Genomic DNA, 27,250 nt, shown 5'->3' on the forward strand with positions numbered 1-27,250 from the left:
ACCTTGCGTGATTTTACTTGGCCTCGTTTTCATAACGAGTGCTCGATGCCCATAAACTTGGCGTAAGTACTTTTACTGGGAAAATTCATCACATCACACATTTGTGTGTATTACTACGTGAACGATCGTGTCTGTGATACATCAGTGTTAAAAACCGTAAAATATGATAGGAGAAGGGTACAAGAAAATGCCTGCAAGTGTATCTAGCGTGCCTTTAATAAGGTGGGTATAATTTTCCTCTTAATTAAGAGCTTATTTGACCCTGATATGGCAGTATGGCTCTTCATGGATTGCAAAATAATTGTCTGTGAATCAGAACAAGCACAGTGCGGTTATCATTTGCGTTTCAGTCGCGGTATGGGTATAATGTCGATTGTTAATTTGTCAAGTGTGTATTTTCAGTTGATTGGGCTTCTATCGTCATATTCGTTCTATGGCGAGGTTCGAGCGAGATCGGAATTTTGAATGATCAGAAGTAAATGTTGATTTCCGTGATGGAAACAAACTTTGAAAACATCATACAGTCCGATCCATCTAAATTTTGTAAAGACATTTGAATGAATGTAATTAATTTTGGTTAACCCTTTGTTAAATGTCGTTATGAAGAAATTCACTCATAAATTTTCAGTTTCTATCGAAAACAGTGAAAATTACCGACAGTGCATGCAATCCAACCCTGTGGTATACCCTCGGTGTTTTTTTTTAAACTTGTTTTCAAAATTTTAGAACCGTTTAAACATGACTAGTAAAAAGTTACTGTATATTCATTTGTTTTTTGTTTTTATTCATGATAGATTTGATAATGTAGTATTGTCTTGGCCATCAGCAAATCAGCACAGTTGTAGTTATTGATAGTATGTGGGTACATTTGCATTTCCTTTCACAATTAACTTCTAGCATTGAGTACTGTGCATTGTTCCATGGCATGGCACCTTACCATAACTGTTCTCCTCCTTTCCCAGGAATTTATAAGAGGTTTTATTACGAAATACAAATAGTGAAATAACTTGGACTGGTGTGGCATCTGGTTCAGATGAAACCATGATTTGTCTAGAAATACTTACTGTAAGGGAAAACATTAGCCTGGTTCTAATTTATTCTCATAAATATGCTACTCTTGGCTAAACTGACGATAATTGCTGCACTTTTTAGGCCGTCAGTGTTTAGACAAGTCACAGATTTTGCAAATGTTTTTAAAGCATTTATTGGAACCAACTGGATTGGTCTGCCATTTGCTTTTAAACAAAGTGGAATTGTGGTAAGTCAAAAGTTAGCTGCTTATTGATAAAACTGTTTTATTGCAGTATATTTGTCAACAAAAGTCTCCTTTAGGCTATGGATGGTGAAGAGGCCATTTTGAACTACATGATGTGATTAAAAAAATGTCCTTGTTTAAATTGTCTCAAACCATCTTAATTTTTTTTTTTTTTTGGTTAACATTTTCTGAGTGGCACTGTACAAATATCAATCAAGCAATAAATTTAATGTTGATCATTTCTTTTCAGCTTGGATGTGTGGGAATCCTTATCATTGCACTCATCACAGATCACTGTTGCCAGTTGATCATCAAGTGTAAGAAAGCCGCCGTCCAAATTGTTCTAGACTCAGCCCCAAAGTCAGATGATATTGAATCCCTGGATACAGACATGACTGACATGCGAAACACTGTAGAGAAAAGGATGTTTTTTGGAGAAATTGGTAGAATTGCTTTGGGCAAGAAGGGAGTGTTCCTTGTAAATGCAGCACTTCTTACCACACAGTATGGCTTCTGCATTGGTTATTTCATTTTTTTGGGCAACACCATCACATCAATGTTTCCTCCACCACATAATTCTTCCAATGACACAAATACTACAGCAAAGTCACATGGGAATTACCATCCTCCTGCATTTGCTCTGCTCATTCTTGTGCCACTGATCCCATTGATACTGTTTTCATACATTAGAAGTATTCGTAAACTGGGTCCAGTAAGTTTTGCAGCTAATGTGGCTCTCCTGGTGGCTTTTGTTTCAGTAGTGGGATATATGTTAAGTGGTAAGTTTCATGTTATCATGATTTTTAACCCTTTAACTCCCAAGATCAAATTGTTAATTCTCCCCTCAAGCTGCCACATATTTCCTTGTAAATTAGTGATGAGAATTTGTTGTTAGATCAAGATAACAACTTCTAACTGATAAGTTTGAATATTCTCATCACCTGTTTGCTGGATAATGTAAGGATGTCATAGGGAGAAGTTTTTTGTTGATCACTTGCAGGAGTCAAAGGGTTAACTGGCCAGACAGGATAATTAACAACTATGATTTGCACCAAAGTGGAGATAACTCTTCCAACACTTTCACCAAGACTCAGTTAGATATTAATTCTTTTAGCATATACCATACAAGAACCAAAAATTTCTTCCCTGATGATGTTGAAAAAAATAGTCAGAAATTAAACTCTTGATACACAATTGAAAGGCTCAGAGCAAGAACGATCCCTTGATTTTTCGGCCATTTTTGAAAGTGTTCAGAAGTAGTTGAATTTTGGCATGCTCTGAGCCTTTCAATTTTGTCTCTTTTGATCGCTCCAAGGTCAGTAATACTTGCTAATTAGCTCGGAGCTGGCCAATCAAGGCTTGCAAAAAGTTATATTGACTTGTGTGGTATAATAATTCTTTGGTCATTCCAAATATGGTTACACTGACAGACAAAAGACAAAAGATATTATTTTTAATGACCTAAAATTGATTTGTGCTGATTCATTTCTGTATCTATTTTATTAACCCTAACCAGAGCCCTAAAATATTTTTATGTATAGCGGTAGCAGATAAATTAGCTCTAGTCAGACAAGTCTTGTTCCAATTTGTTTTGCATGTAGGTTTAAAATTCAAACTAAAGGAAATCAGGCTGTCAAAGTGGGCTACATTTCCAGTTTTTTTTGGCCAAGTGACCAGTGCTTATGAAGGAATTGGAACTGTAAGTATTCTGCTGGGCTTTTCACTTCTAGTTAAATAATAGACTTGACATTGTTACATTTAGTAGACAAGGGTTACTGAGAGGGGGAAGGGAAGGGATGTAACCTTTCAAAATCATAAAAGCTTGGTAGAAATAATCAATATGAGAAACACAATTCTGTTTTTTTTAATGTAGTTGTTTTTTATTTCTGTTAGTTCTGCACTTGATAATTTCCATTTGGTAATGGATCCTCCATTATCCGTCCTCAATTCTTGAAAAATGTGGAGGATTTTCTGTAATGATCCTCTTCCCTTTTACATGCTTCAGTCCTTAACCCTTTAACTCCTGTGAGTGACCAAAATAGAGATTCTTCTCACTATATCTATACAATATCATGCAGACAAGTGATGAGAATAAAGAAAAATGTCAATGATGGGATTACTAATTGGTCCGATACCAAATTCTTCAAACTAACATAATGGGAATCATTTGACAGACAGTAAGCAGAATTACTAATGAGATCTTGAGAGTTAAAGGGTTAAGCCTCACCCATGTCTTCTGTATACTTCATTAGCAAGTAACTTTCAGTGAGTGATCAATTCAAAAGCTTATCATCTCCCATTAGTCATTCACACTTGGCTTGGTGAGAGAGATCTGGAGCTAACCTCCTGCTTGATTAGCTTTATGCCACCCATTCTGTTGGGTTACCATTAAGACCTGTATTTACAAGGGAGAATAGTCTCCTTATCTGAGTAAAAAATGGTTTAACTCTTGCCATTAAAATTTAGCTAAAGAATTCTGTGTAGTATGTGGAGAATTTACTCTGATGCTGGGATCTTAAGTACCCTGGACATAATCCCAGTTCATTGTAAGCTTACCTTTTGGTAAAATGGTGCTCTTTTAAAATCATCAGTAGGAAATGTTTCATTTGAATTTTTTCTTTTTTCAGTTGATTCCCATTGAAACCAGCATGGCAGAGAACCGACACAGATTCCCCTTGTATTTACACTTTGCTGTTGGATCCCTTTCAGTAATTCTTGGTTGTTTTGGTATTCTTGGATACACAGTGTATGGGGAAGAAGTAAATCAGATTGTTACAGAAAGCTTTCCTTCAGGAGCATTGATTCAAGTGGTTCGATGTTTGCTGTGCTTTGCTATACTCCTGACGTATCCTCTCCAGGTCTTTCCAGTTATAGAGATCATTGAGGGTTGGCTGTTTAAATCTGACAATAACACTGCAGTGGAGACCAGCACCAGCACTAACAGTGAATCATCTGATGTATCTGTAGGAATACAGGCCAGTGAAAGTTCTTGGTTACTTGCACCAGAAATACCAAAACAGAAAAGCTTGGTAAGTAAAAAGGAAAAAATGGCACAGAAAGTGAAGAAGATTATTTTATTTGTTTCATTATTGTGGTTATTTGAACCAGACCTGATACTGTTTTGATATGTACAGTATTTATGACACCCATTAGACAATACTCCACTCTATGTGATAAGCACTCTTCAAAACAATCAAAATTTTTAAAAAGTAGGAGAATCTTCTATTACTTTGAAAAGGTCTGGAGTCTGGAGTGTCTTATTAGTTAGACTGTGTGATCTTTGTTAGACATGGCTAAATTCATGAATTTGCTGTCCTGACATTTCAAACCACCCAGCATCCTACAAACAGATTTGTCTGGCATTTTATCCCTCCAAAGGGGGATGAGATTATGTTGTGTACTCCCAGCAGCGTGAAATTTAGGGGGAATTTCACACAAATTGGAGGATACTACATGTCCAACCTGGATCTCAAAGGTTATCCCAACTAGCATTTAGTGTACCATGTGTGCATAGTTTAATCTTTCGATTCCTCTCCTGTTTACAGGCAAGGAAGTGGAAGAAAAATCTGCTGCGAACCTTTATAGTTTTGACAACTGCTGGCATTGCTATAGCACTGAAAGATGATTTTGCATATGTTAGTGCTATTGTTGGTTCCATTGGAAGTGCTACCCTGGGCTTCATTTTACCTTGTATTTTCCACTTGGTACTTTGTAAAGACTCGAACACAATGCTAATCAAAGTCAAAGATTGTTTATTTATAGCCTTTGGTATCATCGGAGGGGTTGTAGGTGTAACAATAACGATAGAACAGATTGTTCAACAATTTACTAAAAGTTAATAACAATTGTTTACAATTGAGAATGTTTTAACCCTTTAAGTCCTACTAGTAACAAGACAGAAATTCTCCTTAGGCTATCAGTTCAATATCAAGCAGACAAGTAATGAGAATGATGAAAAATATCAATTTGGGGATGATTAGTTGATCCAATTCTACATTCTCTGAACTAACATTATAAGAATTGTATGGTTGACAGTATAGAGAATTACAAATTTGATCTGGGAGTTAAAGGGTTAAACTACCTATAAAGAGTAGCTTTATGTTTTTTCATAATTTATTTTATTATTTTAATCTGAAATATTAGGCTTCAAATTTTCATAGTTATGCTGCTTTGCAGCTATGTTCAACTATTTCCAGGAGGAATTTTTTTATGGGAAACATTTGTTCCAATTCATTTTATACATACTGAAAGGAAACCCAGTGGGTAAGGAATCGTAAAAAATATAATTGTAGAAATTAATATTTATTATTTATTTAACAGCTTTATTGGGTACGTCTACAAGCTCAAAATGAATACATATACAAGGAAAGAGACAAAAAATGGATAGACATACGCCAAAAGGGTCAGTGCGAACGGGACATGGAGTCCCATGCGGGGCACTACCCTTAATAAAAAAGAAAAAAAAAAATGAAAAATGTAAAAACTTACAGTGAAAAAGTGCTAGATAACTAAAAATCAATGACAGGGACACGACCTAACAATTGACCACGTGCACAGACTATTAACATCAAAAACTGAACGGACAAGAGAGAACATGTGTTTTGCTACAAAAGTTTGAATAATGATTGATTTTTGACATTCACAACCAAGCGTATACAAGTAGAAGATATGCCTGAGTAATGTTTCCTTCTCAATCATCAAGTGTTGATGCAGGCAAAAAATGATTCTTTAAAAACTATTTTAAAAATTCCAATGGAGAAAACTGTTGAAACAAAAGTTAGCAAAATAAGTTTAAAAAGTGCAATTTAAAATTATGGAAATTGCCATAAATATTGTTTTGTTTTCATTTGTGCTAACTTTGGGTGGTAGAGAACAAAAATGATGATGTGGAGAGTGGAGACAAAAAAGTGAACTTGGATAAGGGCTTGCTTTCACCAGAGGTGTTTGTTTTAAAACTTCCAATGGAGAAAACTGTTTAAAGAAAAATGAGCAAGATAAGTTTAAAAACACACAAAAAAATAGAAATTTCCATAAATATTGTCTTGTTTTTATTTGTGTTAACTTTGGGTGGTAGAGGGCAGAAATAATGAAGTGGAGACTAAAGAGTGAAATTGGAGAAGTGCTTCACTCACCCAGCTATCTTTCAGCACTAAAGGACAAAAGTTGGCAATCATTGATGTGAGAGACTGGGTACTGGAGACAAAGTCTCACCCCAGATTGACTACAGGGCCCAGTTGTTTGAAGGCCGATAAGGGCTAACCTGGGGTTAAGTTTTAATCTGGGTTTCTTTAATCCCTTCTTCAAAGTCTATTCCAGATAATTTCTTAAATTCTTTCAGGCATCAAATTGTAAGCAAAAATGAATAGACTGAATATTCTTTTAAAGCTTTCAGATCTGAGGTCAGATTTCACACTAACACCAGGTTATCTTACCCTAACTTTGAACAACTTGGTCAAGAACCTTTGTAAATGAAAACAGTTGATTTTATTCTTTAACATCCTCTCCAGTTACTAAACTTGTTATGTGGCTCTCTACTTTACATGCATGTACCTTTGCCTGTTTGAGTTTCTTCATAACAAAATTTACTTCACTTTGACACAAAAATTTAAGATCAGTCTCAAATATAAAATATTTATTCAATAATGGTGCAATTTCTTTTTAAAGAGCCATAAATCGAATCAATCTGCATTGCAGCACAGTATCTTTACCCCACAATCCCTTGAGGGGTAAGGACACCTCATAACTCTGAATTCCATAACCTCTTAATAAATTAATTTTTATTGAATAAATGATGCAATGCATATTGGGGTACTTATTGACTAAATTCTGAAGTGTGTCAGAATTTCTTTGTTCCAATCCCTTGAGGGGTGAGGATACTGCTCATATCTCTCTGTCCCAATCCCTTGAGAGGTGAGGATACTGCTGATATCTCTCTGTCCCAATCCCTTAAGGGGTGAGGATACTGCTGATATCTCTTTTCCCCATCCCTTAAGGGGTGAGGATACTGCTGATATCTTTCATAAGTATTAATCTCAATAAATTAATTTCAAAGTAAAACTTACCAGTAACAAGAACTTCATTAACAAAATAATTGGAAGAAATATTCACAAGCATTTACTGCCTTTACTGCAAGAAAGAAGTTTAACTGTCTACTAAGTAACATTTCAATTTATTTTGTAAGCAACAAAAGACCATATACAAGCTAGTATTTTAAGACCAAATTCAATGAAAAATCTAAGACATTACATCACATCAGTGGCCAATCAACAAGTTTATCTATCACCAAGAGAAAGAGAAGATAAGAACTGATGAGCTGTACTCTAAATAGAAAGTACTAAATAGAAGCTTTGCCAAGAGTATCTACACGCACAAGCAGAAGCTATAAAATGGAATCAGAAACAAGAATTCATCTGACTTCTCAATAACATCTATCTATGTTACACCAGAATTGATTATTCAGTGCAAATGAGTGATTTTAAAAGCATACCACCACAACTTCACCACAATTTCACCCTTCATACTGAATAATGAATAGTAAAGTTAAGCAAAAAGCATGGTGAAGGTTAGTAGCGAAGTGCATGATGGTCAATGCCTAATGATCTGTGGTTGCCCAGATCATGTAAAGATTCCCCCCCAGGCCCTCAGAGTTAAAACAACTTGGTTACATAACAGGAACAATAGCTACACCAAATCACTGGGACAAAATGGATAAATGGGGCAAGGAACATAGGAAGCTAAGCAGTGTATCATATGTAACTTTCATGCCACATTGTATTGTGTGAGACTTGCTCGTCAGCTCATGTTTATAAAGAGTAAAGATTAGGAACTTGAATTACCAGAGGATTCAGAGGAATTCCCATCTTGGGAATTCTGATCCACATACAAAATAGAACTGATACCAGTTTTACCTAACTGAACAACCTTTCCCAGATTTTCAATAGAGCTTGCTAGTTTACAATACACCTCTTTCACTCTTGCCTGAGAAAAGTTACCATTCTCTTCTAATTCTCTGCATAGAGATTTTAAATTTTCCCCTTCTTCTTCCACTTGTCGCCAGTGTTCCCTCATTTGACATACCCTCATGTAAATCTCTTGTCGTTTAGCCTTCTCTTCCACAAGACAACCTTCAACACAAAGACGCAAGTCTTTCTCCTGAGAGAGAAGAGTTTGAAGCTGCTTCACTTCAGAAGTGGCATTAAGAAGCTCTGCTTCTATTTTGTGAGCTTGATGTTGGCATTCCTCCAGAGCTTTTCTGTCATTTTCTGTGTTCAAATAATTATTTTCTTCCTTCCAGTCTGATATTGCTGTAAGAATTTTCCTTCTTGGACCAAACAATGAAATTCCAACTTCTCTTAGATCACTGTCTGTGAGGGTTAGTAGTGTAATAAAATCCACATCTTGATCTTCAAATGTGGAAATATATTTTGTCAAATTCAAATCTTCCAGAAAGTTTGCAATAGTTGGTTTCATAGGTGAAGCTTCACCAACTTGAAGTTGTCTACTGGAGTCACTTCCAGTACTGTGCATTTTCTGTAGTTTTTTATGCAAGCTAGCACTTTCAACAGTTCTGCCACAGTTAATGAAAAAGTGCTCAGATTCATAACTACCAACAGGAGTGCCTGGTGTGTTGGCTAAACAGTATGGACTTCCAACAAAATGGCTGGCCCTTTCCTGTTCTCCTGTCATACTAGGAATATTCACTGGCTTTCTATCATTCTGATGACTGCTCATCAACTTTTTAAAGGCCTCTGGTCCATCTTGAATCCCAACCTTTGGGATCACATTCTTCCCTTGAAGCACTGCACAAACCTTATCATCAACATGGTCACTGTCATCAGGTACAAGACCAGGTTCACTCCGCAGCATAATGTTTGGCATATTGAGAAAGGCCTGCTGATTAATTACGTTTACTACAGTCATGTTCCCATTCCGCAGAGCCAAAGATCGTGCATCCTCTCCACGGTTTGTGTGGGCATTCATGTTTGCATTGCATCTAACAAGTTCTTCAAATATGACTTCATGTCCTTCCTTTGCAGCTGCCAGTAACGGAGTCAGGCCAAATCTATATTCCCTACAAAGAGAGAGAAAATCAATAAATCTAATTCAAATATACTCTGCTCTCTGAAGAAAGAACCCCAACATCATTTCATCTTGGGAGCTGTGCTACATATTATTTAATTGCTTTTTGTTGTGAGGAAAATGTGCTAAAATCAATTGAAAACTAAAACTTTAACTCCTAAAGGCAACTAGCATCTATTATGTGTTATTTATAGGAGATTAATTGTAAAAATTGAGGGCCTTGGCAAGTTTGGTCCATCATTAAATATTTTTTTCCATAATTGTAATTTCTCTTCACAATATCAACCCTGAATCACACAGTTAGGTGACACGAATAAAGGAAAGGATAACCAACAAAATAAGCTTTTGATTTTTGAGCAAATTCCCCTTGTCAGCAAAGAGACGAGTATGGAGAATATGCATTGTGATGTATCAGGGAAATGGGTTATTAAACATACATCTCCTTTCTTTTTTTCTTATACGCTCTTACTGGCTTAAAAAAAAAAAACGAAAATAAAAAAGAATTTCTAGAAAGGTAAAACTCCACTTTGCATACTTGATGCACTCCGCTATTGTTGATCGTCACCGTAAAAATTTATATTCATCTGTTACCTGGAAGATTATTCTAAAGTAAATGCCTCACAATCAGTGGGTAAAATGACACCGTGAGAAGTTTAATTTATTAGGGCGGTATCAGTTTTAACTTTTCTTCAATCGTGTGCGCATTTACGCAAAAAAAAAAAGATTATTCAAGAGGTTTAAATAATTTAGAATGAAGGGGATATTGAATACCTTAACTCCATGTCAGCACCGTTCTCCAACAACAACTGTACAACCTTGTGATGTCCTTGGTACGTTGCATAAAACAAACCAGTCCAACCTCTCTTGTCCTGAGCATCGATCTTAGCACCGTTCTGCAGTAGGAAGTAAACAACAGATTCATTTCCACAACTTGCCGCAAGCATAAGCGCGTTAGCCCCATTTTCTGCTGTAGTCGCGTTCACATTAACATGGTAGTCGAGGAGCAGATTAACTATATTGTCATGGCCAACGTAAGCAGCGTACATTAGAGGAGTCCACCCACCACAGTTGGGTTTATCAAGATCGGCTAACTCCACTCCATCTGCTAGATGCTGTTGTACACAGCTGTATTCGCCGATAGCACAAGCAGTGTAAATGTCCATTGCGATGACTTCGTCTTCGTTCCATAGATTACTACAGTCGTTTACATCCGTAAAACTCGCCGAGCGTTCGGCACGGCCATAGAAGTATTCTTTTGGCTCATCCATTTTTACCTATAACTTGAGAGTAACCCTTAAATAATGATTTCAATGACTTTCTTCGGCGTCCGTGCTAGAAAAGTATAACTGTTTGACAAATCCGTGACATGCGCATGACCTGCACTATCATTTGTTTCACGAACATTCCATCGTTGCGTGACAGCTGTGTTATATTTTACGTACTTCCGTTTCCTTAAGGCCTATTTACACGGTACGACTTTGTCGCATGCGACAAGCTTACGACAGGCTTACGACACGAATTGTTTCGTGTAAATCAAACCTACAACTCGCTTACGACTCTTAAGTCATGTCGTAAGCCTGTCGTAAGCTTGTCGCATGCGACAAAGTCGTGCCGTGTAAATAGGCCTTTAGAGGTCTGAATACTACAAATATACCCTAATAATAACTATGGTTTCCTATTGAAGCTATTCATTAATATCACAATATACGAGAATAGAGTGACCACTTCTTGGGTTTTTTAAAAATTATTTGGCTAACAATAAACATTGACAAAATCCTGTGACATAATCGATGTTTGCTACGTACATTTCAGTCCCCCACCTATTGTAACCCCAAGAGATCTATAAATAGGAAAATCGTCATATTCTACTTTTGTATTGTCTACCTACTAGTAATAGTTCTCACTAAAACTACAACGGCCTTGTTTTTTTTTTTTCTTAATTTAAGAAATTGACGAACGCATCGTAATATATAAAAACTTTATTTTTTGTGTTTACGATATTTTCATCGCCTTGTCACACTTCTGCTCTACTCCTATCACGTGGTAACATATCATGTGACATCGACGCCCGTGTCTCCATTCTCTCGCAAATCAGCTGGCGGGATAATAGAGCAGTTTGCAGTATTTGCTGTCGATTGACGAGACCGTGTACCAGCTTCAGTAGTCTGTCTTACGCATACAAAGAACTTGATTACGCTGTTTCATCAAAAACATGACAGGCCATGTGTCTGTTACGTCCAGGACTTCTCAAGCGACCCTTGTAAGGTAAGCCACGATTGCGTTGACCTGTGCGGTTTGGCTGGCCTGAATGCCTGGATGGTTTAAATGGACTGAGCATTCGTTTAAAACATGGATCTTGACTTACTCTGTAAAAATAATTCGCAGATGATCAATATTCCAAAAGTTTTCCTTCTTTTATTCACTTCCGGATCGATGATGTTGATTTTAATCCATTGGAGATTCGATTCGGCTGTTCGATTACATCGATTTACTGACAAACGCTTACACCCGCACGCTCACACCTTGCAAATACATTTAGACAGTTGATGTTTCATGAAGGCAGTGAAAATTTAAACATGATCGCTTGAAGTGAAAAGTTCGACTGAAACAGGTTTCAAGGCCTTCCCCATGGAATCAATTATTTCCGGTTTCGCTTTCCTGCTTCCGCGCTAACACCCGCACGCTTACATCTTTCACGTGCATCTAGGCAGTCAATGTTTCATGAAGGCAGTAAAAATTTAAACATGATCGCTTGAAACGAAAGGTTCGACTGAAACAGTTTTCGAGGCCTTCCCCATTGAATCAATTATCAATCCGGTTTTGCGTTCCTGATTACACGCTGTAGTGTAAACACTACCGCGTGACAGATTCAATTTTTTAACAGCTGTATTGGTTCCCGATCCCGTTATTCTTTTTCCCGGGAACAAGGACAAATTTTGAGATCTCATCAGGACTTCAAATTCAATTATAAGCTTCTTCAAAGTTGTCAATATTACCAAAAAGTTCAGTTGCGGTGGAAAAAGTAGGTGCGCTGTGCGCGTTTACTCAGCTGTAGCTATGTAGCGTATAGCAATACAAATGTAATTGTCTTGGAAACAAAAATGTGAAAGTGCAACACGTATTCCAGTAGTAGCCCTTTTCACTTAATCAGTTTACAGGCTATATGAAAATGAGCGATAAACCGAAAGAACAAAAATAATTAATGAATACAAAAAAAAAGGATATCAAATCAAAATGAAATATGATTCCCCAGATAACTTTCTCAAGTCATTTCTATATTTAGTACACATCAGGATATGGTCAAACTGTAGTGGTTACCATTAATCTTAAGTGTAAAATACTGTTACTTTCATGAATGAAAAGGAAAAAAGGAAACAAAGTTAAAAAATTCAAGGTTAGGAAAGAAGTGGTGATTAAAAAAAAAAAGGAAAAACTTGAAAGGTCCTTACACAGGTAAAGCTGTACTTATGTGATATGTTTACATTTTTCTTTACCATAACCAGACCCTCAGCTTGGCAGCAGTTTACAGATTTTGCAAATGTTCTGAAGGCTTTTATAGGAACAAGCTATTTGGCATTACCATTTGCTTTTTATCAGAGTGGATTAGTGGTGAGTTAATTTAATGTCTTTTAACCTTTTAACTCCCAAGATTTCATTAGTAATTCTCCTTACAGTCTGCCACACAATTTATGTGATGTTAGTTTGGAGAATTTAAGATTGGATCAACCAATAATCCCATAATTGAAAATTTTCTTTATTCTCATTACTCATCTGCTTGATATCATACGGATGATGTGAGGAGAAATTCTGTCTAGGTCACAAGTTGGACTTAAAGGGTTAACCCCTTTACACTCTTACATCAGTATGCAAGTTTTCCATACATTTCCTTAGGTGTTGACAGAGACAATTTGTTTAACAGTCAAAATCATTAGCTAGAGATAATTTACAGTATTATTGGGACCTCAATGTGTAATTCAGGGGTGATATTCTAAGGAGAAATTAGATGTTAGTCACTTTTTGGGTGAAAGGGGTACAACAAGTTGTATTTACTACAATCAAAGGCTGGTGTTAGAACCATCAGCTTTTTAAAATTCACTGCATTAGCAGTTTACCTAATTTAATCAACTTTAAACTGGTAAAAAATTTGTTCACCTGCTAAGAAACTACAGGTAATAACCTAGGAATTCTGTCCACTACATTTTATATGGGCAAGGTTGAGTTGACATGTTGAAGAACTTAGCCCAGTTTTATGGTAAGAAACAACAATCAACTACTTCTGAACACTTTCAAAAATGGCCGAAAAATCAAGGGATCGTTCTTGCTCTGAGCCTTTCAACTACACAGGGCTAATGAGGTCTTAATTGTTACACGTTGGAATTCTAATTTCTTTTGCAAAATGTTGTTTAATTACAGCTTGGAGCTGTTGGACTAGTAATCATTGCCTTAATAACAGACCATTGCTGTCAACTTATAATTAAATGCAAAAATGCCGCTGTGGATATGATTCTTAACTCAACTCCAAGATACCAAGAACTCCGAACAGAAGCTTTGTATGAGGAGATGGAAAAAGTCAAGGAGACTATTGAAAAGGAAATGACACTTGGTGACATTGGAAAAATTGCAGTTGGACCATGGGGATTGAGACTTGTCAACACAGCATTAATAATCACACAGTTAGGGTTCTGCGTTGCTTATTTCATCTTTATTGGAAATACCATAGGAGAAATGTTTCCTCTCAAATACAAATCTGAGACTGTGATCCCAGTTGTAAATACAACATTGTCTAAACCAACTAGTGCTACAAGAATGACCCACTACTCAACGATATGGATGAACTCCTCTTCAATGATACCTCCACTCCATAGCACTAAGACAGCACCTAAATTCTCCCTCCTTGTATTAATTCCTTTCCCTTTCCTTGTTGCAATGGCCTTTGTGAAGAGCATTCGTAAACTTGGACCAATCAGCGGTGTTGCTAATGTGACACTACTTGCTGGTTTTTTTGGGCTTCTTGCATTTCTGTTGAGGGGTAAGCACTAACCGTGTACAACTGCCTAATGTAGAATTTCTTTAGTAAATGAAAATATTGTTAGTAGTCTTTGAATCTCCTGCCAGCTGTATGCTTTGTGTGGTTACCTTGATTGAGTTTTCTCATTACTTCCACATTAATCTTGACGCTATGTGAAATTAGCATAAACATAAATAAATATAAAGTTTAGCTCTAAACAAAAGATGTATTTTATCAAATTCTTATCTGATCTGGTAGGAAAAAAGTTTAATCTGAAAGATGTCAGTTATGCCAGACTGTCCACCTTCCCAATCTTCTTTGGACAGCTGACGGGAGCTTATGAGGGGATAGGAACTGTGAGTGCTGAATTTTTATTGTCAAAAAATTTTTTTTCAACAAAAAACTTAAACTTTTTACTTTGTTGTTAAGCTTAACCTCATAATGTTCTTGTTACTTAAAATTTACAATAATTTTGTTATCTCAGTGTTTGACACATGATCACCATTTGAGGGCAAGTTGGAACCTGCCTTGCCACTCATTTGGTTTGTGCATCTTAGTAATGGGCATCACAGGTTCATGTCCTGTGAATTCTCAAGTTCTTTCCAAGCTAGTTTGATTATTTTAATTTTAAATTAACTTATTCCTATTATTACTTACTTAGGAGTATCATGAACAAATATAGTTGTGGGAGAAAAGTGTTAAATAACAGAAGAAAAGATTCTCTGCATCTCAATCAGAAAAAGCTCAAGCCATTGAAATTTAGTCAAAGAATTCATGTCGATGGCATGATAATTCTGCAATATCTAGTATAAAATGAACACTTTGAACTCTTTGAGTGACTTAAAATTATGATGTCAAATTAAATCCTCTTGTTATTTGTAGGTAATACCTATTGAATCCAGCATGGCAGAGAACCGGCCTCGTTTCCCCCTGTACCTTCACATAGCACTAGCACAAGTCTCTTTCATTCTTGGTTCATTTGGAATACTTGGTTACATGATCTATGGCAGCAATGTTCCACAGATTGTAACAGATAGGCTGCAGACAGGGATTGTGGCACAGTTAGTGCGGCTCACACTTATCATAGCTGTTATGATGACCTACCCTCTCCAACTCTACCCAGTTATTGAAATTGCGGAGTCTGTTTTATTCACTAAGATCCATTCCAAAAGTAAATCTCACCTAGGTGCAGTTATTGTAAGTCCAAGTATGGATCCAGATAGCAATCCAGTTTCTCCTGTGGACTCTAATAGCATTGACTCTCACTATCCTGTGTCAAACTCACCAGATGATTTGTCCACCAGTGTAAATTCAGAGACTCAAGTTCTTATTCCAAAGGAGACAGAAGAACTTCAGTTTAAGGTACAGTTGTATTCAGAGATAGCCAACTATCACATGGAACAAATTATGGGCATTTTTTAACCTGTTTCACCCTAAGATCAATATGCATATTCTCCATACTGTTTTCTATGAATTTCCTAAGGTGTTGATAAGGAGATTTTGCTTAACAGTAAAGAACTCCTGTACTTGATCATTTCCGTTATTCTCATGATCTTAATGATTGATTTAACCCTTTCACTCCCAAGGTCTAATTAGTAATTCTCCTTACTATCTGCCATAAAATTCTTATGATGTTAGTCCAGAGAATTTGGTACTGGATCAACTTATAATCCCATAATTGATATTCTTCTCTATTCTCATCACCTACCTGCTTAAATTGTATTGATATTGTAAGGAGAAATTCTGTCTTGGTCACTTGTTGGAGTGAAAGGGTTAATTATGATATTGTAAGGAGACTTCTGGGTTTAAGGGTTGGAACAATTTTCAAATTGGTGTGTTAAAACATGGTTTTTCATTTTTATTTAATTGATGCAGTAGGCTTGTTTTGTGGGACTCAGTTTTAAACAATAAAAGGGTGTGGTCATGAAAAAAACCACCCCGTAAAACATTGATGCTTATGGTTATGTAGAAAAACATGCACACTCAAGTAAAGCAATGATCTCCTCAGGTGAGCTGCAATTTAAGCATTTGCAGAAAAGAAGCCATTAATTCAGATGTGAGGCAACATCCAAGTTTTGTACTAAGGGCAAAAGCCAAGGGGGAGGCATTGAATTGGGACAGGATGATTTACTGGCCAAGAGAGTCTTAGACTCCAAAAGAGCATTGTGAAATTGACCCAAAAACAGAATTCCCCCCCCCCCCCCCAACTTTCACTCTCAAGATCTCATTAGCAATTCTTCCTAACATCTGCCATAAAATACTCATGATGTCAATTTGGAGAATTTGGCATTGTATCAACTTGTATAGTCCCCTAATTGAGTTTTCTCCTTTATTCCTTCACTTGACTGCCTGATATTGTATTGATGTTGTAAGGAGAAATTCTGTCTTGGTCACTGATAGGAGTGAAAGGGTTAAATTGCAGCTCACCTGAGGGGATCAGGGTTAAAATGAACTCCCTGACCAAATCTATCAGCTGTAATAAGCATACTAGTAATATTATAATATTATTATCATACTTATGATATTTAGTGTGATTAATTGAAAACTTTTAACTTGAAAAGACCTTTACTGCATTAGTCTTACATCCCAACCACAGTAACTTGTTATGAGCATGTTAGGTATGTTTGGAACCCTTATTTCTTACTCAATAAACAGAGAGCTGTTTTCAAGCTTGTTTTATCTGTACTTTACTTCTTTTGTTTCTCAGACAGCAACTTGGAAGAGGAATTTACTTCGTGCAGTGCTAGTAACTATAACAGCAGGGATAGCCATAGCACTCAAGAGTAAATTTGCCTATGTGAGTGCTCTGACTGGTTCATTAGGAAGCTCAGTGTTGGCTTACATTCTACCATGCATATTTCACATTGTCCTGTACAAAAACACCAATTCTGTAGCTGTAGTTATAAAGGACATAATTATTGTGGTATTTGGTATAGTCGGTGGTGTTGTGGGTGTGGTCATTACTATTCAAAATATGGTCAAGGATTAATCTTAGTAAACTGAAACTTGCCTTTCATCATCCAGGCTTACAAATTTAGACACCAACATTTTACTGGTGGCCAGGGCAACCAAAATAGTAGCAGCTAGAAGTGTTGTAAAAATGAGATAAACAATTTTAAACCACAATTCTTTTTTTTTTTTTGTATTGTTTTCACCAAAAATTTTCTCTTGTCAGAATATTAAGTGTTAAGATTTCCCTTGAAACAGCAAATAAATTTATTTTTTGTGCAACTGAAATTTAATTTCTGATGACTTAATGACTCAAGGTCAACAAATAGCAACTTTGAAAAGGGCCTGGATTGGAAACCTGCTGTGTAAATCATATTGTTCTGAAAGTAGGAAAAATGTGAATGTAGGAATGTTTCAGAGTGTTTCAAAAGAAACAAGCCATGCAGATGCTAGAAAACTGTTCCTAACTGTGATAGGAACTGTCTTTAGTTTGTGCTTTTGTGGTTTGCCCATGTATCCCAATCTTCAGTGCGATTGACCAAAACACTTTTAACTTTTCCCAAAATATTTCAGATGTTCATGGTTTTTATGTGCTGAACAGTAATAACCAACATGTTAGTTAACTTTTTAACTCCCAGGTCAAATTTGTAATTCTCCTTCCTGTCAACCATACAATTCTTATAATGTTAGTTCAGAGAAGTTATCATTGGATCAACTAATTTTCCTCAAATTGATATTTTTCATTATTCCCATCACTTATCTGGTTGATATTGTATTGATATTGTAAGGAGAAATTATGTCTTGGTCACTCATGGGAGTTAAAGGGTTAATGGTGAGTCCCTCAGTTTCCTTCTTGTTCACTAAAATAAACAAAAATGACTCAAAATGAGGAGAAAAATGATTTATTTAGTTTAATTACACTAAAGATTACAATGGAAATTTGGATAGGAACTAAAACAGAATATTTGACTAAAGGAGATTGCCACACAAGTGTTAAAATGATCTACACTAATTTGCAAATGTTATTGACAAGATTCATTAGAAGATTTTATACTTTCAGTAGATTACATTCAACATAACAAGGTTTACCTAGGTTTTTAAACAAATTTATAGTGTTTTAATTTATATACAGCTTACCTGTGTACTTGATTTTATAATACACAATTATTGTAACACAGACCCAAGGTTTGATAATTGATGATATCATGTGAAATTGTTTCATTAAACATTTTTTTTAAAAAATCTGCAAAAGCAGAAACTTCTCCCTGAGTTTTCAAAAGTTTGAGAATACTCTATGGATGGAGAGCTCAGAAACTCAGCAGACTTTGAACTCAACATAATAAATGCAACATCTGCTGCAGAAATTGTATCATCATGTTAATATTGACTAAATGGTCTCAACCAATCAGATACCCTTTCACTCCCAAGATCTCATATGTAATTCTCACTGTCTTATATAATTCTTATGATGTTAGAATTTGGTATTGGATCAACTAATAATCCTCAAGTGATATTTTTCTCTATCCTAATCACTAGTCTGCTTAATATTGTATTCATATAGTTAGGAGAAATTCTTTCTCAGTCACTAATGGGAGTTAAGGGTTATCAGCCCTGCACATAAGTTAACCCTTTACACCCTAAGATCAGTATGCATATTCTCCATACTGTTCTCTATAAATTTCCTAAGGTGCTGAAAAGGAGAATTTGCTTAATAATCAAGAGCTCCATTTTCATTATTCTTGTGACCTTAATGTATGATTTAGAGATGATATTGTAAGGAGAAATTAGATGTAAGTCACTCTCAGGGGTTAAGAGTTAAACTCTACTTTTAATGGGGCCTTAAGAAAAGCACTTGTTTGGTTTTTAAAACATATATCTACTAGTTTTCCCTTGGAAAAAATATTGAAATATTTTTACATATTTTTAAATAGAAAGCTTCTGCCACAAAAACTTAACTGGGGTTTGATTATAGCACATATATTTTTACCTGTTTTCCCATGAAGAAAAAATTGATAGAAAAGTTTAGGAATGAAATTATTAGGAAATAATGAGAGGTTATAGAGTTAATTTTATAGTGAGAATATTTTGATATTTTTACTTCATATTACTTAACCTGAGTAGGATGGAACTCTTTATTGAATGTTATGCAAACCCCTTCAGCATGTTACTGTAAGAGAAGAGATCATTTGAAACATTCTCAATCTGTAACTTTATTGAATAAAGGTGTGAGAGGTAGTAAATATTTTTCTAGTGTAGTTTATAAGGAGTTCTAAAGCAGTCTTAGAAAAGGAACAACTTAATCAAAGAAAAGCACGAGAACTATGAATTTACTTCCATAGTAGCTTATACACATGGTGGCTATTTTCAACAGTTTTCTTCTCTAGAAACTATTCACAGGTTCTAGATGACGGTCTCGGAAGAACTGGTGTCTTTGGTAAACAACTGAATCCTTTTTGGGAGCAAAAAAAGAAGTTATTGAAGCAGTCCCTGGTGGTGGGGAATCCTCATCACTGCCATCATCATCCCTGAAAATGTGATTTAAAATTACAAAAATCTCTATTAGAACATGTGACAACTGAAAGCAGAATATTGAGGAAAGTCTCACACACATTTGTCAGTTTCTTGATGTCAACACGAACTCTCTTTTTGTCACATAACATCGCATAGTATGGTCACAGAGCCAGGTGAGTTGTTTTAAAACAATAGTTTTCAAATTTCCTTGAGTACCAGGTGTCCCCCATTTTCAGGGTAATACTTGCCTAAAGTCTGCAGAAATCAGCAAGAAAATATACCAGTGCTGTAAGAGCTCTGGACTCCCAGAGCTCACATGGTAGTGAAATTTTTCTTCCTTAATTTCTATTGACTTGCACAACAGGGCACACTAGGAAAGTGGGACTGATTATTGACTACAATTTCCTTGTCAATTACTGTTATTTATACTAGTCTGGACTATTTTCCAAAAGTTTCTAATTGAAGTAAAATTTGATGAATTTGAGCCATAATTAGAAGGTTTCATGTTTTTTTTAATGTTTTTGTCGAGGTTTTTATGTTGTCTCATACTTTGATAGAGATAACAATGGGATTTCATTGACTAACCATTTATACGTTTTTCCAGGTATGTTCTTACTGGTCAATAAGTGTGATCAGATGAGTGTGTAAATGCAGTTGAGTTTAGCTTTGCACATATTTTTAAGAAGTGTTCTGTGAAAGCAATTGAGGACTTCTTCCATGAAAACAAAACCTTGTGTAGACACTCATGAGGTTGAAATAATTTTTGAAAGATTGTGGAAACTTTCAAGTGCATCTTCCAGTGCTCTCTTACCTGATCAACTATGCAGAATAAATCACAATAAACTGGTCCAAAATATCTATTTTGGACCAGTAACAATAAATTGGGCTAGTTCATGCATGTTAGCTGAATTGAATGCAGGTTATATTCATCTATTTCAAGGCTGAAACTCATGCAGAGTCTAGTTAATGAAAGGAGAGAGTTTTATTTAAGATACCTACAGACACCATGGTGTTATCCCCTGAATAAAATGGTTTCTGTGGTAATCACTTTTTTTTCACAAAACAATAATAACAAGAGATGCAGATAGCATACCAATGTACGTCAACAGCTTTGTTATCCAAAATATTATTACATGTTGACCAACTGAATCGCACCAGTTGAGGAAAGCCAAAGACCTTGTCAACTGAATCAGATAACCACTTCTTGGTGGTAGGATCTAGAGCAGTAGAGAAGATAATTTTTACCTAAAAATGTAAAATGGAGTTCCAGCAATGAACACCCAGGGAAAACAGTGACATATCTAAGTGGTTTCATGCTTTGGAAACTGAGATTGGCTCTGGTGCCTTGTGTGTCACTTGGTTTAGGTGCAGACTTTACCAGGGACACAGCGAAAAGGAAAGTTAAAGCTGGCATGGGGAGGGATTGGGATTTTCGGTGGTGTAATATAACCTAACTATTGTTTCCAACATGTAATTTTGTCAGGGTTGTTCTAAATCAGAGCTTCCACATGAAAACATTAACAAAGAAGAGAACTACTTGGATTGATGAGAAACAAAATCTTTGGATAGTTCTTACCTGAAGGATAACCAGAACCATGTTCATTACCAAATTCAATGTTCTCAGGAAATTTCCATTCTTTCAATATTCTGTCTCTGGCAACCTAGCAATCAGTATGGAAAAATAGTCTGACTCAGTAACTTCGTTTGTGTGAAATAATTTGAGCGAGTTAAGAGGCAGTGTAAGAAAGAGTCATATTCCTTTAACTGATTGTTTGCTTGTTGGTTTTCAACCTTCTAACATCGCACTTATTCCTTAACCTAATGGAATAGAATGATTCACAACTCTGTAAGTTACATTGTGTTAGCTGCACTTACACATAAATACATGAAAATCTGCTTAATGTATACATTAAGTAATTAATGTAAAATCAAGTGTCTCATCACCTTTGCACAGATACTTGCAGCACTAACCACAGGGAACTTAGCATCAGCCTTAGGAGCCACAGTTATCTTGATTCCAGGAAAAATCTTTTGAAGTTTGTCTTGGTATTTGTCTGCTACTCCCACAGTGTCTACATAAATCTAAAAATGAATTCCACAATTTTAGAACCTTTTTATTGAACTGGCTTATTTAAAACTGAGTTAGAATAATTCTAGAGTAAAACTCAGTTATCATGGACAATTGTTGGGCACATTAAATCTGAAATCGCCACTATCCACAGGGGTTCTGATGTATGTCAAACAAACTTTGAAAACAATTGTCAATGATTCAGGGATGACTTTATCTCACCAAAGACTGATTGGATAGTAAGGAGGTTCTTTTAATCTTGCGTATGTCACAGACCACTGGTCTCCATCAAATTTCATGAAGCATACTTTGGAAGCAGGTTGTGAGTGAGGAAAATTTACCTTTGTGGTGTAACCCCTATCACAAGGGATACCTTCAAAACTAGAAAAAAAAAAGTTCCCTGGATATAAGTGTTTGGTACATGAAAATGAAAAATTCAAAGGTTGAGGGACAATTTGTTCCAGTCTGGCCCAAGGCTTCTCTCTTACATGATGATGTAAGAAGAGGCTACTCTGTAGTTTAAAATTGTACTGGATAAACTTAAAAAATAATAATAAAAAGGGAACTTTAACACAAACACCACAGATCAAACCAACTTATGTCACCCAAAACATTACCCCTATTTCTCCTTTACCTCATGGACATTAATGCCACTTGAGAGAAGAAGGTTTATTAGTCCAATGGCTGTGTCATGAGATATTTCATTCAGGCTGTATTTTGTTCTGGAAGTTAACATAGACACAGCTTTAATTTAATCAAATAAGAAAGATGATAAAGTTTGAGATTGTCATTAAAAAAATAAATGCATCATTTGTCTTGCCAGGAACATGAGTGACACTTATGAACCTAATAAAGGTGTAGCTTATCACAGAGTTTTATGTACCTCAGTAATAGAGTATCAGAGTCTGAACCTTACAGGTTTGATTGTTCATAGGGATCCAGATTTTGTTCTTTGTCACATGCCCTTCACAATATAGAAAACATCTTTATTTACAAGTTTTATTTGTTTTCAAGAGTGTGAAGGGCAAGGAAACAGGAGAACAGGGTCAAAAGTCATATAATTAAAATAGATGGTGGGTGCGGGGGAGGGGGTGAGTTGAAACCCTCTAAAGGAGGGGTATGGATATTTTCTGCAGCAACACCATGCCAAGCTCTCCATATTATGTAACAGTTTGTCCTTCATAGATACAGATGGATAGATGAAAAAAACAGGATCTTGTATGAACCAAACGAGATAAAAGTATTATATATAGTAAATGCCAGTATTTTAGACATAAAACCTCGGTCAAGCCCAATACGACCTACTGACGTAGATGTAAATGAAGAGAAAGTAACCGCAATCCAGTGAAATCCTGTTTTAGTAAACACTACTAATCCTAATCAGTTTGCTGTATTAGGGTCTCACTATATGGTGTTTGAGTACACAACCGAATGTTGAGCAGTTCCTGCCTCAAATCTTCCCTCCAACTGAAGAAAAACTGCTGTTTCTCAGAAAAAGCTTAATTCACCTTCTCAGCATACTGTTAGACAGGTAATTAGGTGATAAGATGTCAATTGCCCAACCAATGAACTCCTTGTTCTCATCAATGATTTTAAACAGATCCTCGCGCTGTTCCTCTGTAAGTGTTTTAGAATCTAATTGGAAACAAAATAAAAAGGAAAATTAGCTACATTTGTCGACATTTTAAATTCTCGAATTGTTTCAACAAGATTTATCAGCTTACCTGCAACTCCAAGATTTTTCACTTTTTCAGATTTTGTCAGAGGAAAATAACAGATTCCGTAAACCATCGGCCCTACATATTTTACGGGAAAGATAAAAGTACCTTATGTAAACTTAAAGTAGGTCAAGGCTTCGAGCAAATGTCAAAAATGGCCACGTTTTACCTAGGACAGGTCCTCTTCCTGCTTCATCGATGCCAACACAACATGGTTCATTTAACGTTACTTCTGGTACCACAGATTTTAGGGTAAAATTTTGTGAATTATCTTGGAACGAACTGAGGTCCATTTTGTAGCAACTTTAACCTGTATTTCGCGCGTAATCGCGTAATATTGAAGTCGAGGCTCTTCACGACGGACGATTACGAATTTTTGCGAAAATATGACGGATGTTACCGAAGGTTTATTGACCTGGAATACAAAACCGCGCGGGTTTTGAATAATTTTGATCCCAACATGTAGGAATTCAGCCTTCAATTCTCTACCCTGCCTGTGAAAGCTATGGACAAAATGATGCCTTCTGAAGAAGAAGTTTTGCTCTTATGCAAGAAATACGACAAGATGAAACCAACCGTTCACGATGTCATGAAAGACGCGGAGAATCTCAACAAAAACTTTTCGTCCGCTGGCGTTTCTTTGATCCTAGAGTGTAGATTGCTAACTGCAGTTGCAAATCATCCTTGTTTTCTTCCCGAAAATCCTCTTAATGCTGAAGTACAAGTGAATTCACTGCTCCCGTACCTGTCCTCCTCCTGCTCTTGGGTTCGATCCATGGCTTGCAGCCTTATGAGAGTTTTTGCTTCGCGATTGGATCCCAAAGGTCAGCACATAGAAACACAAGGTGAGAAAAATGAGACAGCTGATGAATAAGTCTTCAGGTTGTGTCATTTACGATATATCAGAGTGTGAACTTGTACCCCTCGTGGAGTGGTGGAAGTTTAAGGGCGCGAGGAGAGGCAATACCACTGTTGATAGTCTAAGGTTTTTAACGTAAGCTCTCCTCTTATTAAAAATAATCTACAAGAAACAATGGCCTTGTCGCAACCAGGCTGGCAAAAATTGCAACCTTTTGTCTTTCAAAGTGTTAAGATTTAATCACATCATGGCAATATTTACCCAGATTCCCACTAAATGAACACCCATTTCCCAAGGTAACTTATTCCCACTCTAAAAATTTATAGGACCATTCACATTTTCTTTTATTTGTGTTTCCTGGTTCTCTGCTGTACTTTGATATATACAGTAGAAATCAAGTTATACCTTTTTGTGACACTGTATGATTAGTTTCTGCTTTTTTATTTTGTCATCTAGTTGTTATAGTTTGCAAAAATCTTCAGACAACTTATGAGGAATCTTTTGCGGTTAAGGATACAAGGTCAGAACTGTTTATTTGAAAGATTATCAGCTTACTGTACATGTGTAAGTCACGGATGATGTAAGTAACTCAGCTAATACAACCCACAGATAATTCATCAACCTCTCCAATTTTAGAAGTAACCCACATGTTTTCTCCTCTGCTGTTACTGTCCTTCAAGAAAATGACCTCACACATCGACCTTGTTAACCTGGAAAAAGATCAACCCTCATGGACCAACAAAATTCACAACTTTACCATGATTTCACTACCTTCCTGTGTCACTACTTAACAAAGGCACTAATTCCATTCCTACTACATTGTTAATATCCACTTGACATATTGGTGAGTTGTAACATGTCAATTACTGCTCCCCCTATATTTTACATTATACAGGTTTCATCTTTGTCAAGTTATAGCCTGTTCATCACTTTGCTACATCACAATTTCCTGGGCAGCTCTCCTTCCCCTCAGTGCTATAAAGTTTGTTCTCTTAACTTTGCAAACTGTTCTGAGCATTCTGAACGATCCAGGAGAGTGTACAAGCTCATTTCTTTATCAGGTAAGTTTTTGACAAATTAAAAAAGGCATGCAATATCAATCTTTTAGATTAATTACTCTACACTTTGGATGACTGGTACCCACCCCAAACTTCTTTTGTTTCAAGAGGCTTCAAATAGTTAATGCTCGAATTTTACTCACTAAGGCAATCTTGATAATTGCTATGGCAATTGCAATTAACTTAGGAAAACAATAGGCCCTTAAGAACTAGGCTAACATCCTACAAACACCACAGGCCTGACTGGCTGGCAGTTGTTTGGGGGCTCTATGAAAACAAAGGTGGCAGAGCCTTCAAAATGAGTAGCCAAACTTCAGGTGGAGTCTCAAGTTTTGCCACTCAGTGCCTCTAAGCTTACACATAACCAACAGCTGAGAAAGCTCTAACATTAAGCCACCTCTTCCCCCTTCCCTTCCTGTGGCTCCTTTGCAGACTAGAGGTTGATTAAGACCAACAGGGTGAGAGAAAACCAAATGGTAAAAAACGTGGATAACCACGGGAAGGAAAGGATAAAATACACACAAATGCACCAAAACTGTGATATATAAAAGTTTTAAAAGTCCAACTTGTGTACCAATTTTCTAAAGAGTGGGCCAAACGTTTCTTGAAATATGCTCTTATTCTCAGATAGTTTATAATTAGACAGAACACTTTACAACCATGGAATATCTCTAATGTTACAGGTAGCTCTGGATGGTCTTGGGAAGCTACTCAAGTGTCCTGCAACATGGAATGTTTTATCAATGTTAGAGAAACAAGATACACTGACAAAATATATGGGAATATTTCTTGAAAAGGAAAGATCTACTGATGATGTCAATATAACTGCTCGGATGCTGGAGGTTATTGACGATGCTGATGTCCTTCATGCCATCCTGAATTTACCAGATAAACATGTTGTTGGAAAATTGGCCAAGTATTTACTGGACCTCTTACCTCCAATCACTTCATCAGCTGGTAAGTCTATGATAAAAACAAGGTAATTTTATGTTATCAACTGAGTTGATAAAGTAAATTGGCCACAGTAAAGAGTTTCAAAGTTGATGTTTCGAGTGTTAGCCCCACTCAATCACTCTGTTGAAGGGCTAATGCTTAAAATGTCAGTTTTAAAACTCTTACGATGGCTGATTTATCTTATCAACTTACTTGATAATACTAAATTACCCTGTTATAATCTCTCACCAATGCAGCACCAAAGTTAATTTAGAAACTTAGCCCCTTTAAGATAAAACAAGTCTTTGGTGAAGATATTATCCAACCTATATAATTACCACTGAGCAGGTTGAATGCAAGGGAATTCTTTGAGTAAAAGTAATCTGGTTTTTTTGTCTTCTTACAGAAGCCCCACTCTTAGACCTTAGATGGAAGTCCCTGAGTATCATTTACACATTGCTTCAGCTGGCTAAAACTAAGGAACTCTCTCAACTGGATGTTTTATTTGACAGAGGGTGTTGTGATACTGAAAAAGTTAACAGACTTTACACTGTAGTAAAAAGGAAATTTAAGTTTGAGTAATTATCTTACTCTCTTTCCCTTCATGTATAATTCCCCCACTGTTGTAAATATTAATAACATGAAAAACAAAACAAAACAAAAGCAAAAACAAAACATAACAGAGAAGCAACTTGAATAAAAACTGTCATACCAAGGAAATAAATTTTGGTTTTCAGATCCTAAGAGATGAAAATTCGAAAAGACTTTGAGCAAAATTATAGATGTAGGAAAATTCAAAATAATTTCGAACG

At 36.1% G+C, this 27,250-nt stretch overlaps 5 protein-coding genes across 5 annotated transcripts; 3 read left to right on the plus strand and 2 right to left on the minus strand.

Moving 5' to 3' along the window:
- The first annotated feature begins 24 nt into the window (after nt 1–24).
- On the plus strand, nt 25–6,290 carry LOC113684340 (uncharacterized). The gene is made up of 6 exons (XM_027201694.2): nt 25–222; nt 1,153–1,258; nt 1,506–2,034; nt 2,857–2,954; nt 3,883–4,284; nt 4,801–6,290. The coding sequence occupies exons 1-6, from the start codon at nt 164–166 to the stop codon at nt 5,092–5,094; spliced, it is 1,488 nt and encodes a 495-aa protein (XP_027057495.2). The 5' UTR covers nt 25–163; the 3' UTR covers nt 5,095–6,290.
- Nucleotides 6,291–6,716: 426 nt separating this feature from the next.
- LOC113684339 (ankyrin repeat and SAM domain-containing protein 3) lies at nt 6,717–10,717 on the minus strand. The gene is made up of 2 exons (XM_027201693.2): nt 10,106–10,717; nt 6,717–9,326 (listed from the first exon to the last, which is right to left on the minus strand). Exons 1-2 carry the CDS (start codon nt 10,600–10,602, stop codon nt 8,075–8,077), a joined length of 1,749 nt encoding a protein of 582 aa, XP_027057494.2. The 5' UTR covers nt 10,603–10,717; the 3' UTR covers nt 6,717–8,074.
- Nucleotides 10,718–11,387: 670 nt separating this feature from the next.
- LOC113684345 (uncharacterized) lies at nt 11,388–18,655 on the plus strand. The gene is made up of 6 exons (XM_089183879.1): nt 11,388–11,599; nt 12,838–12,943; nt 13,748–14,363; nt 14,601–14,698; nt 15,225–15,704; nt 17,050–18,655. Exons 1-6 carry the CDS (start codon nt 11,547–11,549, stop codon nt 17,329–17,331), a joined length of 1,635 nt encoding a protein of 544 aa, XP_089040005.1. The 5' UTR covers nt 11,388–11,546; the 3' UTR covers nt 17,332–18,655.
- Nucleotides 18,656–19,476: 821 nt separating this feature from the next.
- LOC113684343 (ribonuclease H2 subunit A) lies at nt 19,477–23,917 on the minus strand. Its single transcript, XM_027201698.2, has 8 exons — nt 23,758–23,917; nt 23,595–23,666; nt 23,379–23,505; nt 22,505–22,592; nt 21,747–21,884; nt 21,379–21,463; nt 20,896–21,019; nt 19,477–19,816 (listed from the first exon to the last, which is right to left on the minus strand). The coding sequence occupies exons 1-8, from the start codon at nt 23,879–23,881 to the stop codon at nt 19,672–19,674; spliced, it is 903 nt and encodes a 300-aa protein (XP_027057499.2). The 5' UTR covers nt 23,882–23,917; the 3' UTR covers nt 19,477–19,671.
- A 79-nt stretch (nt 23,918–23,996) lies between these two features.
- On the plus strand, nt 23,997–27,162 carry LOC113684342 (uncharacterized). The gene is made up of 5 exons (XM_027201697.2): nt 23,997–24,433; nt 24,904–24,967; nt 25,343–25,508; nt 26,189–26,462; nt 26,845–27,162. Exons 1-5 carry the CDS (start codon nt 24,094–24,096, stop codon nt 27,018–27,020), a joined length of 1,020 nt encoding a protein of 339 aa, XP_027057498.2. The 5' UTR covers nt 23,997–24,093; the 3' UTR covers nt 27,021–27,162.
- Nucleotides 27,163–27,250: the final 88 nt, after the last annotated feature.

Source organism: Pocillopora damicornis, chromosome 10, assembly GCF_964200805.1.
Source record: "Pocillopora damicornis chromosome 10, jaPocDami1.2, whole genome shotgun sequence".
In the NCBI taxonomy this organism is placed as follows: Eukaryota; Metazoa; Cnidaria; class Anthozoa; order Scleractinia; family Pocilloporidae; genus Pocillopora; species Pocillopora damicornis.

What these genes read in the sequence shown, in the direction of transcription:
- LOC113684339 (XM_027201693.2), bottom strand. Translation starts at nt 10,602, where the DNA reads ATGGATGAGCCAAAAGAATACTTCTATGGCCGTGCCGAACGCTCGGCG. An exon ending in GGTGCTGACATGGAGTTAAG is followed by an intron (nt 9,327 to 10,105) that starts GTATTCAATATC and finishes CTCTCTTTGTAG; the next exon opens with GGAATATAGATTTGGCCTGA.
- LOC113684342 (XM_027201697.2), top strand. Translation starts at nt 24,094, where the DNA reads ATGGACAAAATGATGCCTTCTGAAGAAGAAGTTTTGCTCTTATGCAAG. An exon ending in TCAGCACATAGAAACACAAG is followed by an intron (nt 24,434 to 24,903) that starts GTGAGAAAAATG and finishes TTTGTCATCTAG; the next exon opens with TTGTTATAGTTTGCAAAAAT. An exon ending in CAAGCTCATTTCTTTATCAG is followed by an intron (nt 25,509 to 26,188) that starts GTAAGTTTTTGA and finishes CTAATGTTACAG; the next exon opens with GTAGCTCTGGATGGTCTTGG.
- LOC113684343 (XM_027201698.2), bottom strand. Translation starts at nt 23,881, where the DNA reads ATGGACCTCAGTTCGTTCCAAGATAATTCACAAAATTTTACCCTAAAA. An exon ending in AGGAAGAGGACCTGTCCTAG is followed by an intron (nt 23,667 to 23,757) that starts GTAAAACGTGGC and finishes TAAAATATGTAG; the next exon opens with GGCCGATGGTTTACGGAATC. An exon ending in GAAAAATCTTGGAGTTGCAG is followed by an intron (nt 23,506 to 23,594) that starts GTAAGCTGATAA and finishes GTTTCCAATTAG; the next exon opens with ATTCTAAAACACTTACAGAG.
- LOC113684340 (XM_027201694.2), top strand. Translation starts at nt 164, where the DNA reads ATGATAGGAGAAGGGTACAAGAAAATGCCTGCAAGTGTATCTAGCGTG. An exon ending in AGTGGGATATATGTTAAGTG is followed by an intron (nt 2,035 to 2,856) that starts GTAAGTTTCATG and finishes TTTTGCATGTAG; the next exon opens with GTTTAAAATTCAAACTAAAG. An exon ending in CTTATGAAGGAATTGGAACT is followed by an intron (nt 2,955 to 3,882) that starts GTAAGTATTCTG and finishes TTCTTTTTTCAG; the next exon opens with TTGATTCCCATTGAAACCAG.
- LOC113684345 (XM_089183879.1), top strand. Translation starts at nt 11,547, where the DNA reads ATGACAGGCCATGTGTCTGTTACGTCCAGGACTTCTCAAGCGACCCTT. An exon ending in TTTATCAGAGTGGATTAGTG is followed by an intron (nt 12,944 to 13,747) that starts GTGAGTTAATTT and finishes GTTTAATTACAG; the next exon opens with CTTGGAGCTGTTGGACTAGT. An exon ending in CAGAAGAACTTCAGTTTAAG is followed by an intron (nt 15,705 to 17,049) that starts GTACAGTTGTAT and finishes TTTGTTTCTCAG; the next exon opens with ACAGCAACTTGGAAGAGGAA.